The sequence below is a fragment of the Thamnophis sirtalis genome, unplaced genomic scaffold (assembly GCF_051295495.1).
Source record: "Thamnophis sirtalis isolate CommonGarterSnake01/CBP01778 unplaced genomic scaffold, rThaSir2_p1.2 scaffold_2, whole genome shotgun sequence".
In the NCBI taxonomy this organism is placed as follows: domain Eukaryota; kingdom Metazoa; phylum Chordata; class Lepidosauria; order Squamata; family Natricidae; genus Thamnophis; species Thamnophis sirtalis.
Genome location: NW_028261382.1, coordinates 85,096,357 through 85,115,157, shown reverse-complemented (window position 1 = coordinate 85,115,157; position 18,801 = coordinate 85,096,357). Strand labels below are relative to the sequence as shown.

The 18,801-nt window shown below is 42.3% G+C and overlaps 2 protein-coding genes across 2 annotated transcripts in view; both read right to left on the bottom strand.

The window, feature by feature from the left end:
• The window catches only part of LZTS1 (leucine zipper tumor suppressor 1), a 36,364-nt gene extending 34,976 nt beyond the window's left edge, over positions 1 to 1,388 (bottom strand). The window contains exon 1 of the mRNA XM_014055718.2: positions 876 to 1,388. The gene's annotated coding sequence lies outside the window, so the exon portion shown is untranslated. The remainder of the gene's footprint in view (positions 1 to 875) is intronic.
• A 5,647-nt stretch (positions 1,389 to 7,035) lies between these two features.
• On the bottom strand, positions 7,036 to 17,942 carry LOC106540551 (uncharacterized). The gene is made up of 10 exons (XM_087703774.1): positions 17,678 to 17,942; positions 15,411 to 15,498; positions 13,260 to 13,348; positions 12,550 to 12,682; positions 12,211 to 12,325; positions 10,785 to 10,849; positions 10,191 to 10,282; positions 8,980 to 9,058; positions 8,762 to 8,888; positions 7,036 to 8,235 (listed from the first exon to the last, which is right to left on the bottom strand). Exons 1-10 carry the CDS (start codon positions 17,891 to 17,893, stop codon positions 7,650 to 7,652), a joined length of 1,590 nt encoding a protein of 529 aa, XP_087559900.1. The 5' UTR covers positions 17,894 to 17,942; the 3' UTR covers positions 7,036 to 7,649.
• Positions 17,943 to 18,801: the final 859 nt, after the last annotated feature.

Sequence of the window (18,801 nt, the reverse complement as noted above, 5' to 3'; positions counted from 1 at the left end):
CTTGGCTCTTCTTAAATTGCTTACTTTCCATAAACAGCTTATGTTTTTTTTCTTCTGTTGTGCCCAACCCCTTTCTCCCTGCATTCCTTTTTAGCTCTTGAGTGACCTTTTCCACAATGTAGGTATAAAAAAAAATGAAAGGCATACAATTAGAACACATGTTACAGCAAACATGTCAAACAAAAGAAATCTTATCTGCTGAAGATTATCTCCAGTTCAAATGCACAAGCTGACAAGGCGTAAGGATATCCCACTGAATGCAACAATTTCAGGCTAAGCAAAGAAAGACTCTCATTTTTTTCATCTTAACCAGATACCCAAATTCTAGGTCAAGGGTGACCAACCAAGACCTGTGAAATTCAACTCGATTTAAAGTCCCCATGTCTTAAAATTGGCAAGATTGGACATGGCTGCCCTAGGTCATGTTAACCACCTGTCTCTTCCCAACATCTTTTGAAAGTTACCCAGATTTATCCATATTCACTACCATTTTGGTTTGCTTTCATCCCAGGCAGATGATCAACAGGATGTCCCTAGCATCTCCTCTGCTTCCCACGAGGAGGACTTCAATTCTTCTATCAACTGCCAGGTGCAACACTTGGGGAGAAGGTAGAGAAGATCAGGAATACCAACTTCTTGCTACATACAAGATCATGCAACTAGTAAAATCATGCAAATGAGACCAGCAGAAGCTCAAATAACTAATATTGCTCAGAGAGTGCAGCATATCCTGCAAAAAAATATGATGCTTGATTGCACATAAGGAGGCATCTTACAAAACTACCTTACAGGTAGCCCTCAATTTGCAACCATTCATTTAGCAACAATTCAAAGTCACAACAGTACTGCAAAATAAGATCAGTCTTTGCCCTTACCACTGTTGGCAGCATCCCCACAGTCACATGATCAAAACTCAGGCACTTGGTATCTATTTACGATGTTTGTAGCATCGGGATAATGTGATCACCAATTGTGTCCTTTCCGGCTGGCTTCAGACAAGCAGAGTCAATGAGGGTGGAGCTGGATTCGCTTAACAACTCCTTGGTTCAATGAACAGCAGTGATTTGCTACTGTGGCAGAAATCGGGTGCGGCTTCCTTAACAACTGCCTTCCTCAGCAGTGGAAATTCTGGTCCCAATTCTGGTGGCAAGTTGAGGACTTTTTGTATACCAAGCCACAGCACTCTCCCCTCTAGGTTAACATTTTCTACTTTGGTTGCCAGCAGCTCTTGGTGATCTCGCTCTCATTTATCACACCCCATTAATTCATCTGCTCCTAATTATTCAGCTGCTTCCCTATACCTTGTCCCGGAGCACTTCAAGTTGTTTTTCTACCTCTCGATCCTTCTGATGCCAGCAAAACAGGCATCTAAGGCTCATCGGGCTGTTTTGACTACTTCCAAGCCATCAGAATCAGCGCTAGCGTCTCTGATGAATCTGTTGTGTGCAGGGAACAGCCAGCCAATCAGCGATTGCCCTTTCTGGCCAATTGTTGAAGGCAGAAACTGCAAGCCAATGGGGGCTTCTTTGTGGGCTGGTAACTAAGTGTGTCCTCTCCCCCCCACCTTGAGTTCAGTGCTAAACGGACCACCTTCCCCTCCTGATCGCAAAAACAAAAGGGAAAACACTGCTATTGTTTCCTGGTGATTGAATGCTCGCTATGATAGCAAGCCACCATTGCCTTTTAAGCAAATGGCAGTGTGCTGGCATTTATGTAATAGGGAATCTCTTAATCTTTTACAAGTGTGGTGCTATGATGGTGTTGAAAGAAATGTCCTTCTGGGTTCAGCTCCAAGTGGGGAAAAAGACACTGGAGACATGGAGGCTGCTTGGAAAGATGGTTTATTGTTGGACAGGGCCACATGGCTTGAGCCCTGAACAGAAAAGATGATCACGTGCTTCAATGTTGGTGGAGAAGAAGAAAAAAAAGGCTGAAGGAGGGGCTTGCTAGGCTTTTTATACCCTGTTTAGTCCCACTTCTCTGTTTCCTGTTCCTGTGTAAGAAATGTATTCTGATTGGTTGTCAGACTCCCATGGGGCCGTGCAGGGGTACTCTCTAGGCTGTGATGAGTTCTCAGATGCCATGTGGAGAGTTGAGCAACGTTCCAATATCCCTTCCCCCTGCAGCTGCAGTGGAGAAGTCTTTATTATGTAAAGTGGGCTAGCCTGGCTTTCTCAATGGCCTATTGACAAAGTGGGGATGGGCAGGAAGCTACAGGCAACTCTTCTGTCTTTTAAAGCATGTTTCTTTCTTTTCACATCCAGAGAAATATTCTTCCTTTTCAATATTTCCTAGGATATTTCATTTTTCTGGGAGAGGGCTGGATGGTAACTTCCCACAATGGAACAGAGCAGGTAGCAGAAGTCAGAAATCCCTCTCTCCTCAGCAAAGATATGAGGTGCTCCTTCATGCTCAAAATCCCTGTACATGAAAATAACATTTCTGGCCTTGCACTGGCAAAGGGGTATTTTGACACTGGAATATTCAGTCCCAGCCCACTTACCAAGTTATGATATCAGTAGGGGATACATCTTGCAGAAGTGGGGATCGCACTTTTAATTTAGAAGATCTTGCCAATGAATACAGCTGATACTACTGTGAACAAAATGGATTGACTACAGGGAGTCCTCGACTTAACAACAGTTCATTTAGTGACCGTTCAAAGTTACAACAGCACCGAAAAAGTCACTTAACCACCATCATTCACACTTACGACTGTTGCAGTCCCCCGTCCCCCGTCCCCCATCCCCCCGTCACATAATCAAAATTCACAGGCTTGGCAATTGACTGATTCACTTCTTCACAACTGTGGCAAGTCGTAAAATGGGGCAATCTCACGCAACAAATGTTTCACTTAGCTACATAAACTCTGGGCTCAACTGTGGTTGTAACTTGAGGAGTACCTGTATTTGACTCGGCACCTGGTTCTTTACGAATCTCTTTAGCCTGGCTAATTTCCTGATTCATTGGTGGCTGAGGTGGATCATACGATTTGGTGCCTTGAAAGTAGCCAAACAGGGACATGCTCTTTGGAGCTGTGAAACGGAATGGAACAAGACAACAGCTCGTTCTGTGGGAGGAGCAGAGACGCCAGCGGGACTCAGGAGGGAAAAAGAAACAGAGGCGGCAGCAGGCAAGGGTTGTGGTTTCCTCTCCTTCAGGAAAAGGTGGTCATGTTGGATGTCTTGAGAATGATATCTTAAGTACGGTGTATGGTGGTGAGCTATCAGTTCTGTTCCCGGAGCTTTGAGAGGACTTGTCCAGTGTTGGAGAGGTCTAAGCTCTCTCTCGGCTAAATAGGAGTCCTCAAATGTATAACCAGCTGCACAGCATCTATTTGAAGTTATGAATTCCTCACAAAGAGACTGCCCCCACTGTGTACAAGAAGCACCGCCCCATGCTCACACGACTTCAATTCATGATGTTTTTGTCAGAAACCAGCTGCTGCTGCTTCTGGTTTCCAGCAAAAACTGGTCCATAGCAAACAATGGATTCGTTTGGATGCAACAATGGATGCAACAAAAGGTTGTAAAAAGGGGGTCCAACCAAATGGTGATCCTACCTTCCTTACAGAGTGGTTTCTCCAAGCAGCTCTTTGAAGAATCTCTGCAATGCAACAGTCCGATTTGTCTTCTCCTGCTGGGCTGAGCCCTTTTCTCTTTACCTTTCCACGTTTCTTTAGAAATGGTCAGACTCACAATTGCATTCCTCCACCCCTGCTTTGCCTCCTCCTTGAAGTTCATTCCTTTCCCAAACCTGCAATCCACAGGCCAGGACTTGTTCTGTCTCCGAGACTCACTGCCTCCTCTGCCCTGCCTATTCTAGGTATGACTTTGCCCTGTAAACTACCTGTGGGATTTCTCAGGGAGCGGCAAGTCTGCAGCCTTCAGGTAAGAAGATGGCCCAGGTGAAAGGATCGGACAAGTAGGTCCTTGAGATCAGTGAGCAGCTTCAGAGCTGGTTAAACGGTGGGCCACACACAGAGTCAGCCCCATCATTAGACAAATGAAATTGTCTCCAGTGGCAACTACTGCAGGTGGCATTCCAAAATAGGCAAGTCCTCAACTTAACCACTTGGTGACATGAGCCGAGGTGGCGCAGTGGTTAGGGTGCAGTACTGCAGGCCACTTCAGCTGACTGTTATCTGCAGTTCAGCGGTTCTAATCTCACTGGCTCAAGGTTGACTCAGCCTTCCATCCTTCCGAGGTGGGTGAAATGAGGACCCAGACTGTGTGGGCGATATGCTGACTCTGTAAAACCGCTTAGAGAGGGCTGAAAGCCCTATGAAGCACTCTACATGGGGCAGTCCTTGAAGAGTATTCGGAGACTTCAACTCGTCCAGAATGCAGCCGCGCGAGCGATTGTGGGTGCACCTCGGTACACCCACGTTACACCTATCCTCCGCGAGCTGCACTGGTTACCGATCAGTCTCCGGATATGCTTCAAGGTGCTAGTCGTCACTTATAAAGCCCTTCATGGTATTGGATCTGCGTACTTGAGAGACCGCCTGCTGCCAATTACCTCCCACAGACCCATTAGATCTCACAGGGTTGGCCTCCTCCGGGTGCCGTCTACCAGCCAATGCCACCTGGCTATTACCCGGGGGAGGGCCTTCTCTGTGGCAGCTCCGGCCCTCTGGAATGAACTCCCCGCAGGGATTCGGACCCTCACCTCTCTCCAGGCCTTCCGAAAAGCCGTCAAAACCTGGCTTTGCCGGCAGGCCTGGGCGTGATGAGTTCCCTCCCCTCTCGACATGTATGGTTGTGCGACTGTTGTCTACTTTTATTATTTGTATTTTGTCTTTTTATGTTCCCCTTTTTTTCCCCCTTGATTGTTCGCCGCCCTGAGTCCTCCCGGAGAAGGGCGGCATACAAATAATAAAATACAAATACAAATAAGTCTAACTGCTATTGCTATTGCTATTGACAAAAGTTACAATAGCACTGAAAAGAGACTTATATGACTGCCGCAGCATCCCCACAGACATGCGATTAAAATTCTGGTTCTGTGCTATACCAGCATGCATTTACAATCTTTGCAGAGTCCTGTCTTCACGTGATCGTCCTTTCTGGCCTTCCGAATTTGCTTCCCAGTAGTAAAATCAGGAGAAAGGCAGATTTGCTTAGTGACTGCATGGTCCACTTAACAACTGCAGTGATTCCCTTAATAACCATGACAAAAAAAGATGGCAAAATCCGGCACAAGTCACTGAAGCACCACTTTGCTTGGCAACAGGAATTCTGGTCTGTTCCTAGGAATTAAATTTAAACTTGAGAAATTATCCGAACAACTTACTTATAGATGCTTGGCAACTGTTCTGGTGGTTTGCTGACTGTTCGGTGCCTTTCCCTTACCCATGAGACATGTTTACAGCATGAGTCAGCTGCAAATGTTGCAGAGGTTAAACTGCAGGATCCCTTTATTTTGGGATAATGTCTGATTTGCTGTTAATGGGGGGAATACACAGGTTCCCCTCGCTGACATATCAGATTTCTGAACATGCAGAGATATGTGCAAATGGACTTACCCAAACCATTAACTTCATGGATTGCTATGCCATATATTGAGTGTGAAGGTATGTGATGGCTCAGTGATTAAAACACGCTCCACCTATCAGCTGGAAAGCTGACAGCCCAGGTTTAAGACCCAAGTGCCATGGGATTCAGATTTCAGATTTAGTTTATTTGTATGTCGCCCTTCTCCGGGAGGGACTCAGGGCGGCAAACAACTCAAAGGGGGAAAAGGGAACATAAAGCACAATACACGTGATTAAAATAAACAAGAATCACACAGCCATACCAGTCGAGAGGGGAGGGGAACTCATCAACCCCAGGCCTGCCGGCACAGCCAGGTTTTGACGGCTTTCCGGAAGGCCTGGAGAGAGGTGAGGGTCCGAATCTCCGCGGGGAGTTCATTCCAAAGGGCCGGAGCTGCCACAGAGAAGGCCCTCCCCCGGGTAGTAGCCAGGTGGCATTGGCTGGTGGACGGAACCCGGAGGAGGCCGACCCTGTGTGATCTAATGGGTCTTTGGGAGGTAATTGGCAGCAGGCAGGATGAGATGAGCTCCTATAACTTGCCTCAGCTCCTTCTCACGTAGAGTTCAAAAGCATGCAAGTGCAAGTATATAAATAGGTAGAATTTCAGTGGGAAGGTAATAGCATTGTGTGCCTTTGGCATATAGCCATGCTGGTCACATGATCATGGAAATATTTTCAGACAATGCTGGCTTCCTCAGCTAGCAAGTGGAGATGAGCACTGCCCTCTAGAATCAGACATGACTGGGCAGGGAAAAGCTTTATCTTTATTACTATACTATTATCTTTATTACTATTACTATATGTACTATACCTTTAAGTCCAATTTACATTAATCACAAAGGCTGATCTTAAAGGGGCTATTCGATATTTTTGGTACTGTAACTGCAATGCCCACCTGGATTTTAGCGAAGGCGAAAAAAGTTGCGATGCCTCCTGTGACGATGTGTTATTGCGAAATTGACACCCCTGGTTTAGATCATCCTTTCTCAACTTTTCACCCTAGAGAATCCCTTGAAATAATTTTCAGGTCTTGGGGAAACTTTGATAAAAAAAAATAAGACAGCATGCCCAAAATTTCACAACACGCTTCCAATCTACATCATGTATATTCTGCAACATTTACAAAAGCAAAGTGGCATAAAAATTTCCGTCACTGAGAATACTAGTGTTACACAAAGTTTTTTAAAGTGATTTTTTGTGTTCTCCAGTCATTTTTCTTGTGGGATCCCAGTTGAGAAAGGATGACGTAGGCACACACCAGGAAAGAGAAAATGGCAAAAACAAAAATGGCTCCGTGAAAACTTTAACTGGTTCTCATAACCCGTAAATAGGTGCTTAGAATCTAAAATCGACTTTTTTCCATATTATACATTGCAAACCTTCTGTAAGTTAAAACAGCACCACTGTGTGCCCAGTTCCTGAATAACACCTATACGGAATGATATACAGAAAGTAACATCATTTTCAAAAATGATTTATTAGTAAGAGTGTACATATATGTCCCATTTTAAGTTGACAATATAGGAAACAGTTTGTTATTCTTCCTAATTTTCAGCTTACCCATTTCCCATATCTGAAAGGAATATAATATCCTGCATATGCAGTTTAACTTTGCTAATGGTGCTAAATATTAAACAATACTTAAGCTTCCCACCACCACACCCCATTCTCTTGCAATAGGTACACAATTACTTTAACTGTCAGCACATTTCCCTATTAAATCCAACAAAGGTGAGAGTAACGTTTAAATTTTCAAGGTAGATGTGATTTGATGGACAACACTGTGATCAGTGCATGGTTTCTGTCTTCAGGTTTCATCAGGATGCCTTGCCCTGAAGTTCATTTCTCTGGTTAAATCTTTACTTCAGTGACAAGAGAGGATTCCATATTTTTCAAGAGAGAGACATTTTAATAGTGGCAGCAGTTCTCTGGTGTGCAAATCTAAGATGGGAGCTATCCCCCAAGCTCATTTTCAGTGGAACTGCATGAATCATGCTTTGCTGAGATCTATGACTCATCTTGTGGCTCACTAACCTTGGATGCACCTTTCAAACAGAGTTTGTTTTCATTTCTGAGGAGTTGATGAAAGTGGGTAGTAATTGAACATTTGCTTCATTTTTCTCCAGAGACAATTCCTCCTCCTGTCTTGACTGGAGACACAGGTTTCTTAGACATAGAGGCAGCTTCTTCTGGTTTTACTTGGAGAAGACCAAACCTGCATAGCATTTCCTCAGCAGGCAAAATATGGCCGGTTGTTGGTTTCAGAGCCACTGGGTCATCACACTTGCAGACAGTAGAAAAGCTCAGGCTATCATCTTCCAGAATTCCCTCTGCAACAAGGGAAGTGAGTTGTGGGTTTCTGGTGGACTTTGTTATTCCAACAGCAGGCTGTAGAAAGTCTACTGAAACTTCTGGCTTTTGAGAAATGCTGTGACCAGTGGAATCTGTAGGCTTCTTAGCAATGCATTCATGATTCTCATTTTCCTTGCATTTCTCCCCACTTAACAAAAATGCATCTTTTGATGATCCACTGAAGTTTTCTATTTCAAATTTCAACAACATTGGATCCTTAATATGAGGGTCTTGGTTGACTGAAGGGTGGTCAAGAAATTCATGAGCTTCATCTCTGCTTCTTAAATTCAGTGAGGCCATCATTGAAAGAGTACTGGCTGTGCTAAGAGTATCTTCTTCTGGTACTCTAGTAAATATACATACGTGCATTAAAAAACAAGCTATGTAGAACATTTAAGCTTATATTATTGCTCTATGTGCATATGTAAGTGTATGGATAGAAGAACAAATGCATGCACTTGTGTTTTATGGCAGAATAAATATCTTACATGCCAGGGGTGGGTTTCTCGCCCTGTTCCAACCGGTTCGGTTGGAACGGGGCCGGCGGCGTCCTCGTGCACGAGCGCGGTGCACGCATGCGTACTAGCATCTGCGCGACGCTCCAGCTGCTCCTGGAGGATCGCGCAGGCGCTGTATGCGTCCTGCGCATATGTGGAAGCGCAGAACTCGTCAAAACCGGGTAAGGACCGTGGGCGGGTGGGCGCGCCCTTCGCTGTTCCCGGAAGTTACTTACTTCCGGGTTCGCCGACCAACCGGTTTGCAGGGACCACCGCGAACCGGTTGAAACCCACCCCTATTACATGCCATCTCTCCTCTCACTGAAGCTAATAGATCTGTTTTAAAACATGAGAAGTCATCCAGTTAGTAATTACCGTTTATGGACATGGTTATCTTCATCATCTTCATTAATGGATCCATGTTCATCACCAGAAGCTCCACTTTTTGGATTCTTGTCAGTCACGGAAGCTTCAGAAAACTGAAGTGTACTTCGACGGGAATCTGAGAAAAAAAAATGATAAAGAAAATATAATGTTGATGTTCTTACTGTCTATTTCCTCCTTAGACACCCAAAACCATCCATCACTCCTACCTGCTTCAGGACCGCTCGTAGTTGGGGATAAATCTTGTTTGTGTTCAGTAGATTGTCCTTCTACCTTTGACAAGCAAACCTGCGAAGGCAGGAAGCAGAGTTACACTGTGGAATAGCAATCAATTTTCAACACAAGAGTAACTTCGATTGCCCCAAAAAGAGGATCTGATAACAGAGTTCATGTTCTCTCCAAAGGAAAGTCACACAGATGCAGCCACAACTTGAACTGTGATCTGAGTCTAAGATATGAGATAATGTTCTTAAGTAACTGGAAAGATTGCAGTTGATTAAAAATCTTCTGAAGAATCAGAACAGTTTGAGAGTGACTAATTAGAGAGTTTATGGACTTCCCTCCAACGCATCTATTCAAGCGGAAGCTAAGAAGTCGTTCATTTTAATATTTCTGCAAGATTTAGCCTTTCGTGGGGACAAACTGCTCATCGTGCTAAGATGTTCCACCATGGTTCAAGCTGTGGTGGCACAATGGTTAGAATGCAGTACTGCAAGCTAATTCTGCTGATTGCCCGCAGTTCGATTCTAAGTGGCTCAAGGGTGACCCATCCTTCCAGCCTTCTGAGGTCAGTAAAACGAAGACCTAAATTGTTGGAGGCTATATGCTGACTCTGTAAACCACTTAGAGAGGGCTGTAAAGTACTGTGAATATATAACTCGTAAGTGTTGTTGCTAATGGTGATAGAATATTGGGGGTAAAGGCTATTAAGAGTGCAAAACCCCTCCACCTCCCTAGGTAGACTAGGCCAGGAAATCAGCTTCACAGGAAGAACTACCCTTTATTGAGATTGGCTACAGTAATAGAATCCTGCAAATCTGATTGCGCTACACCTCCACCTTTACAGTAAATGAAGCCAGTATTTGCATGGTGCCTTTCCAAATGTTATCTCAATTTTTTTGGACTTAAAACAAGTCCCATTAGCCTAAGTAGTGGTTCTTGCACATTTCCACCAAAGACAACTTTCTTTCTTTGTACACTACTTCATAAACCAGTCCAGAGAACCGGATATTTTACTCCTGTAATTTTTCATTCGGTAGTCTTTGCAAGGAGAGGGTCGCATGGAGGCAAAATTAAGGTAGATCGACTGAATCCAAGAAGACATCCAGAATTCTCATTTGGGTCAATGGGTCAATTCCAAGTGTGACCCATCCTGATCTTCTCTGCCGCATGTTACTTGGAGAAGCAAACAAACCCTTACCTTCCTAGGCTTGGCTGCTGGTTTTGACAAAACTTGCCGATGAATCTTTACTAGTCTTTTCTTCAATTTCTGCTTTGGCAAGACAGCGTCACCTAAAAGGAGTTAGGCTATTGTCATAAAAATGCTTTGTCCTTTTCCACTGCAAGACCTAAAGCATCTATTTTGCCCTTCAGAACCCTTGAAGACCCAGTAGATCTAAACTTTCACCCAAACCATAGGAAGAAGGAGCTTTCACTACTACTAATAAGGTGCTAAAAGGCATATAATGTGCAAAGATTGCCCACTTTCGATCCAGATGTGTCATCTATACTTTCTAGATTTGATGGATGAGTACTTAAGGCCGCTACATGCTCTTCCATTACTACATAGGTTCATCTTCTAAAATAGCAGCCAGAATAAGTGGACCAAAAGTTTGATATAAGTACAAATGGGCAGGACAAGATTCCCAGCCGATTTTGAAGGAATGGTTTTTGCAGAGGTAGAAGACATGTCATTTTGAAACATTCATTCTTGTTCGTCTGTTTCTTTTAAGTTGAATATGGTAACCTCCTTTCCCCATCAATTCAAATAAAAGCTAAATATTAAGCACAGTACCTTGTTTTTGCAAGTTTGATGCTGTGATCTTTTCTGCAGACTTCTTGTTAATTTTAAAGAAGAATCTGGAGTTAAAAAAAACAACAGTTGAGCTAAGCATTAAAAAACCTTAGTGAGATGTTCAGCACACATAGGTATTAGCTCTGTTTACACAGGCAACTACAGTAGGACACCAGCAGAGAAGAGAAGATTGTGCTCCTTTTATGAAAGAGAGATTTTAAAGGGCCACACTGTGGAATTCACTTAGTTTACTTCCGTAGAAAAATGCACAGTTCCAACAAGCTGATGCTTTGAGATGGGAAGGGCCTCTCAGATGTCCTAACCAACATGTTCATGCTGATTCGGATTTCTGAAATCTACTGCCTAACATATTCAAAGGATAAAACTGCATTTGACAAGAACAGCTATAGGAAGATTGTCCATTGGTTTTGGGAGCTGAATAGAAAATGCCATTCAAATTCTAGCGACAGGATATGGAAGAACTGTTGAGTTCCTGCATTAATCTGTTTTATGTAAACTAGTAGCATAAATCTCGTTGCTTACATAATCTCAACTCTAGCCCACTGTTTCCCACCTTTTGCAATCTAGCGTCCTTTTCAACTGCAGTCAGCATAGCGTAAGTTTGAAGCTGATGTTATCCCTTGTCTGTGGAATGCCGGTCTCTGGTGTTTAACAAGACCTTTGTGATTTAAGAGGGGATTATTATAGTTATCTGTTGTGGCCTGGCAGGAGCCGTTGGAGCTGCCGCCAGACTCCGACAGCGAGGGGTGTTATGAGTAGGCCTTGGAGGAGATGGACCCTGGACAGGGTGTCGACTCCGAGCAGGGTGAGGAGAGACTGGTTGGCCACCAGGTGGCGGGAGAGCATTGGATCAAAGGGAATGTTCAGGAAAACATTTGGGAGTTATTTCAGGATGCGTGCAGGCGAAGGGCTACTCTACGGAAAGAACAGAGTAACTACAGGAGGTGATTACGAGCAGCTGATGCTGATTAAGATCCTCTCCTGATTATAAAAGGGACTGTTTGTGCCACGCCCTGGTTGCAGGAGTCAACGTTCTCGTTCATGATTCAGAGAAACCAACTTGGATAAGTGGTTTGCTGTGAGAAGGTTGTTTAATTGCTGCCAGAGAGCTTATCTCTTTGTTTATTTTGGGCTTGCAGCCAACAAGAGTCTGGACTGATTAAAACATTCTTTTGTACGTCTGTTTTGGCTTTCGTTCCTGGACGGAGAAGGTGGGGGGGTCAGAACAGTTATCCATTTAGTGATGGGACTTTTTCAAGTTATAATTGTGGCAGAAGCTCAGTCAATATGAGTAGGTCATGATGAATGCTGCTAAACAGGTTTAATAGGAACAGAATCATGTAACCATAGTGTTGCTCTGAATTAACTTTGCAACTTTGACAATATTTCTGGCTATGCAATTTACCTGCTAGAAGACTGGGTAGGAGAAGGCTGAGGAGGCGAGGATGCATGCTGCTGGCTTTCTCCTGGCTGTGCTAAAGAACAGGTAGCATCTTGCAGTTGCCCCTGAAGAACAGCCACTGTGGAACAGGCAAGAGAGTCCGAATTAGCTGTGTCTTAAAAAAAAAGTCATATCACCTCTTCTTGAAATAGACGTTTTAACATTTTCAAATTTAAAAACATTTTTATCTTGCCAATTTGGCCTTCAAATCATAGTGACTTTCTTTGCAGTATAGATTTTTACTATCAGAAGAGTTTTTGCTTTCTGAATTATTTGGGAAGATTAATCTCTGATTTCTCCTACCTGTATGCTCTAATTCCTCCACGGTCCTCTCTGCTGTGAATGCTCTGCCTTCTAGTTCCTGCTTTTCCATGAACAGGCATTCGAGGTACACTCTCAGCCTCTCCGAGAGTCTTAGCTCTACACATTCAGACAGCTTCATCCAAAGGAAGCACAAAACAGGAGTCAAACCTAGGCTTTCTTTTCATGGACACATAATCAAAGATAGTGAGTCTCTTATAACAGCAACCACCTAAATGCAGTAACTGTTGAAGCATCAGAAGTATATGCAGGAGATGCATTTTCTATATTAGAAGATGCTTTGTCCACATAGACCTACCAGTCCTACCTACAGTGGTATCTTGGTTCTCAATTGCTTTAAAACTCATTGAATGTGGTACTCAATGCATTTTGATGTGAAAATTTTGCCCTGGTACTCATTGTTTGTTTGCTACTCAAAGCACAAGCTAGAACTTGTTGCTGTTGGCTGTCTTGTGCATCATATTATTCCTTATCATGGAAAAAATTGTTTAGTACTCATCATTTTCGGTACTCATCATATCTCCCAGAAACAATTAATGATGAGTGCCCAAGTACCACTGTACAATCTTAGATTTATATGCATTTAATTTAAGATTAATCTTAGATTTATATATTATTTCAAGAAAGCAAAGATGCAACATCCCAATCTTGTGTTTTCAATGGAAATCCCCAATTCAAACAGTCAGTTCTACCTCTGGTAATACAAGTTGATCAATTTCATTCAGCAGGCAAACTAACTTGCCGTTGTCCCTCCTGGCATTCTCCAACTCATGCTCAAGTTCTAAACAAAAAAAAAAGGAGGGGGGTATCAGATCAGCATCATACACTTCCAATACCATTAAAACAGGGGCATTCATTTCCAGAATGTCCTCCAAATTAGAGCTGTGATTTACTCTGCAGCATCTCTAATTCGATCGACTTCCTCCTTGATAACACAATAAATTTGCCCTTTAGAATTGTAAGCCACCCAAGAGTTACTTGGTGGAGTTGAGTGGCTACAAAAATTGAAAAATAAGCATTTGGCTCACTTTGGTGTTGTGGTCTGCCAGCAGCCTGCGGAGCTGGCAACAGAGTCGGACAGTGAGGAGGTTGGGGAGGAACATGGGCCAGTCCTGAAGTCTGGGAAGTCTTGGATGAGGGCTCTGCGTCAGAGGCAGAAAGGGCTCAGGGCCATCTGGGAGTTATGTGCTGCCTCTGGAACTTCCAGAGTTGGACAGCAGCAAGGCAGACGAACAGGCTCCTCCTGTTCCCAGTGCGCACGTGCGCAGAGCTGCCAGAAGGCAAGAATAGTTAAGACAGAAGGGACGACTTGGGAGTAAGGCTTGGAGGTGATGGGCCCCTCCCATAGGACATAAAGGAGGAGCAAAGGCACATGAGCTTTTGCAGGAAGCAACTTGGTTCATGCTGGTCAGTTTACCTTCTGAAAATACGTTTGGACTCTTTGCTCCATGTGGCCTTGCCAAGCTAATTGCCAATTAAGTCTTTAGCAGCATTTCAAGGCATATAAAGATGGATGCTTATCTCGAAAGACTTTGGCAGCCTACTGTAGGACTCTTTACAACTATTTGGTATTCATTACTGGCTTTGAATGAATTTAATTCACAGCCTTTGAAATAAAAAGAGGATTTTTGGGACTAAGCATCTGCTTTTTACTGTATCAGCTTAGGTCAGAACACTTGGATGGCACACAGGGCCCTTCCAAATTTGTTCACATGTTGCTATTTTATTCAATATTTTCTCCTTCCCAGAACTTTTAAGAGACTTTTTTTTGGTAATTGTGACTTTTCATATATTACCACATTGTACTTATTCTAGTCTAGCGACATTACATTTTGTGTGTTTGTGTGTGTGTCATCTTCAAAATATTTTCTCTAATCTAACCTTTTATTGAATTAGAAAGGGGGAGGAAATTTTTGTTGGACCTCCATTTATTTTTTTATTATTGGTGGGACAACTTAAAAATGGCTACTCATACTTCCCATACTTGCAGCTTTAAAACCAATAATGTTTTTTCTTCAAAACAGCCATATTTAGGAATTTGTACTGCACCTTAAAGCGAACAATCAGTGAATATCACTGAAAGCAGTAGAATTTGTATGAGCCAATGTGCTGGCGATGAAGTGGAAATCATCTCTCTTATACCACGGTCTGTGTTTGCCCAAAAAACTTCATGGAACAAATATACCATTTCCGTATTAATAACACACAATGACTTTATATTATATTATATTGTGTGTGTGTGTGTGTGTGTGTGTTTATTTGTGCTGATAAATAAATAAAGGGAGACTAGTATAGATCTATTTCAAGCTATTTAGCTCTCATCAGCTAGCCATACTGGGATTTGAACCATCACCATAAGGGTATGGCTAGCTGATGAGAGCTAAATAGCTTGAAATAGATCTATACTAGTCTCCCTTTATTTATTTATCAGCACAAATAAAAAAACACAAATATAACAAAGGCAACAGTAAAAATATTGGGTTTCTGTCATGATGGACTCTTGTGACGAGCCGATTGAGAGATGATGGAAGCAGTTAGCTTCCTCCCATAATTGGGGCTTACCAGGGGTTGTAAAAATCATATATATATATATATATATATACACACATACATACATACATACATACATACATACACATACACATACACACATACACATACATATATATATATATACACACACACATACATACATATACACACACACACACACACACACACACACATATATATATATATATATACACACACACACACACACATACATACATGTTAATTGCTAGTAGAGAAATGATTGTAGTCTTGTTACATCAAGTTTCAATAGATTAATAAAATCACTTTACCTCTGATACGCCTTTGATATACTTCGGTATCTTCAGTTGCCATATCTGTGGCCAAGTGTTCTCTTTGGGACAGAGAATCTTGGTCTTGCTAGAAAGGAAGTTTTTATTTTTTTTTAAAAAAAATAGCCATCTTATGTTTTCTACTTACAAGAGATCATAGCCATCATTTCCATGAAAGATCCTTCATCTATCTATCTATATATTACTGAATTGAAATGCTTTTAATTGGATGAAATGATGCATTACAGGGCAACCATTTTTTGAATATGGGTCACCTCAAATGGACAAATTTACAGAATGCATCCTGAATCCAGGACCCACAACTCCTAAAGAATAAAATTTGGGGACGTTGTAGCCGTTTCTGTGCTATTGGTAGTTGCTGCACTGCTGTGCTGTTTTCTTCTTCAGCCTTCTGTGACAGTTTCCCAGCAACTCTTGAAATCCCTCACTGCCTTTCCTACTCAGAAAAAGCCACTTACCTGCCTGCCAAATTCCTACAAGGAAATTCAATGGAGAAGCAGGTAAGAAGTTGTTCCTACTCCCCTTTCTTTTTGGCTCACCCTTGGTCATACTGTTTTTCTCTGTTTAGGTAAAAAAATATCTCTAAAACAATGGCTCAGCATAATTCATGTTGTCTAATAATCTAGTAATCTTCTATCACTTTTGGTAAGATGAGGCATCCCTGCTGAATAGTATCTCTTGCCATGGTTTTAACCCTATATTTTCTGGAAATCAATACTTTTTAGGTGCCCACCTGAAAGGGCCAGAAAGTTATAAGATTTGCATTTTTCTTTAATTTCTCATCAGTTAATTGTCTAATTATATTCTCTGCTTGGTATAATTTGATAGTGATTTCCAACCGACTGCTTTCCTAACTCAGTTTCCTGTTTCTAGGATTCAGAATTTCCTACCTACTTGCTTGAAATTTTGAAAGTTTTCTTCTCACTATCCAACATCAGCTCAGAGAAAGTTTGTGTTGCTACCCCATTCAATAAATAAGAAACCATTTTGAATTGGTCCTTTTCTAAAACACTAGTAGCCAGTGGTTCTAAAATACTAATATTCAGTAGAGTGATTATAGCAATAGCAATAGCAGTTAGACTTATATACCGCTTCATAGGGCTTTCAGCCCTCTCTAAGCGGTTTACAGAGTCAGCATATCGCCCCCAACAACAATCCGGGTCCTCATTTCACCCACCTCAGAAGGATGGAAGGCTAAGTCAACCTTGAGCCGGTGAGATTAGAACCGCTGAACTGCAGATAACAGTCAGCTGAAGTGGCCTGCAGTACTGCACCCTAACCACTGCGCCACCTCGGCTCTATCTGTGGTGATCAATGCTCATGCAAAAGTAAATCTTGTTCGATTCCATGGGGCTTATTCGGAAGCTCCCTCAATGAGAGAGCTCTCGTCTTTGTCCAAGTACTAATCAATGCAATAGGCTTGGTATTTATGTAATAGTATTAATGTACTGGAGATTGGGAAGGAATATAAACAATCCGGGTCCTCATTTTACCCACCTTGGAAGGATGGAAGGCTGAGTCAGCCCTGAGCCGGTGAGATTTGAACAGCCGAACTGCAGAACTGCAGTCAGCTGAAGTAGCCTGCAGTGCTGCATTTAACCACTGCGCCACCTCGGCTCTTATTACAGTTGACAATATTTTCTCTTAAACACATTACACTTGCACCCACAATTACTACGGTACTGAACTCCAGTGACAAGGTCCACCTATGGTTTTCTATATTTCCATAACTTTCTGCCCTTGGACAGATCTGATTTTGACCATTTTTAAAGCACAGTTTCAACAGAATCAGTGCATTCAGTCTTGGATCGTAAGTGGACAAAGACCTTGTCATCAACAGATCACAAAATCATTAAGTAGGTTTTTTTTTTTAATTCTTCAAAACTCTTCATCGGAATAGAAGCTGGATAATAAGGATGTGGAGAAAGGAAGCCAGCTTGGTATAACAGTTGCCAAATACTGAGTATGGTAGTTAATGGTTTCATTTTCCCAGGGAGTATTTCAGTATCAGCAGCTATTAGCAATGATATTAATAGCTGAGCAATTCATGCAACCTACAATATTCACAGGTTTCAAATAGTAAACTTTAAGTTTAAAACAAGTAGCTTAGCTTATCTTGCATATCTACATATCCTTCCTCATGTAACATCTAATAGAGATCTTTAGAAATCTCAATTCTTACTTAGTATTTACAGCCTTTGGGGTTATGCCAGAGTGCATAGAGTAAGAATATAATTCAGATTTACCTGTACATCACTTCCTGGATCAATGGAGCCATCATCATTTGAATGGGATTCTTCCTGCTGATGTTGCTGTGGTGGATTCATCACAGTCCCTGAGGAGAATACAATTCTTGAAAAACTGAGAACATGAAGCAGAGACCCTGTTTTTCCAGCACAAGTAGCACCCATAATGTTTGTGTAATAGCATAGCAATGAACATAGTGCAAAAGGTGTTAACATCTTTGCAACTCACTGAAAATCTGCAAGGTTAGTTAAAGGTTTCCAAGGCAAACTCAAGTCAGTTCTCGTTGCAGGCAGATGAAGCCCTGATTAAAACATTCTCCGTTGTCTTGAGGTTCAAGTATAAAAACTAATCAGAAGATTAAAACCTATAAACTCTTTTTTTTCTCTCTCTCTCAAATATGTTTTATTTTCATTTTCATTTCATACAGTCACATATATACTGTGCATGACCGGGGCCATGTAACATTGAGCAATAAACACAGCCATCCTTGTCAAAAATACTCCCCAAAATACAAACCCAATATACCACTTCAACCCTCCATACACCCTTTCTTTCACCCCCCTCCAACTTTCCTTTCTCCCCTCCAACATTCCCCTCTCCTACTTCCCCTCCCCCTCTATCACTCCTCTCTCCCAATACACTCCCTTCCATCTCACCCTCCTTCCGATCCTCTCTCCCACCCTCTCTCCCCTTCTTTCTTCTTTCCCTCTGCTCCTCCCTTCGGTGTATTTCTACTATCTATCAATATATTCAGCTTCATATTTCTACACTAGAATTAAAAAGGCAACAGTATACAAGTGCAATGATTGCACTTGAAAACCTATAAACTCTTAATGAGTTACAGCTCAGTTGGAAAGGAGGGGAAAACACACCCACTTTGCATAGAAAAGGTCTCCATTTAAATCCAATCTCGGGCAACTGTGGCTAGAATTAACCCATGATTAAAGTCTCATGCTTGAGGAAGAACCTAGAGCTCCAGGACCAGTCTTGAGTATAGAAAAGAATAGAGTTGGAATTGTTCTATCTGGAAGTCCCAAAGGTGCTTTTTTTCTTTTTGTCCAAAAGGCAATTGGACTTTCAGGGTGGGGGTGAGTGGGTTAGAAAACATTTTGCATCTTATCTA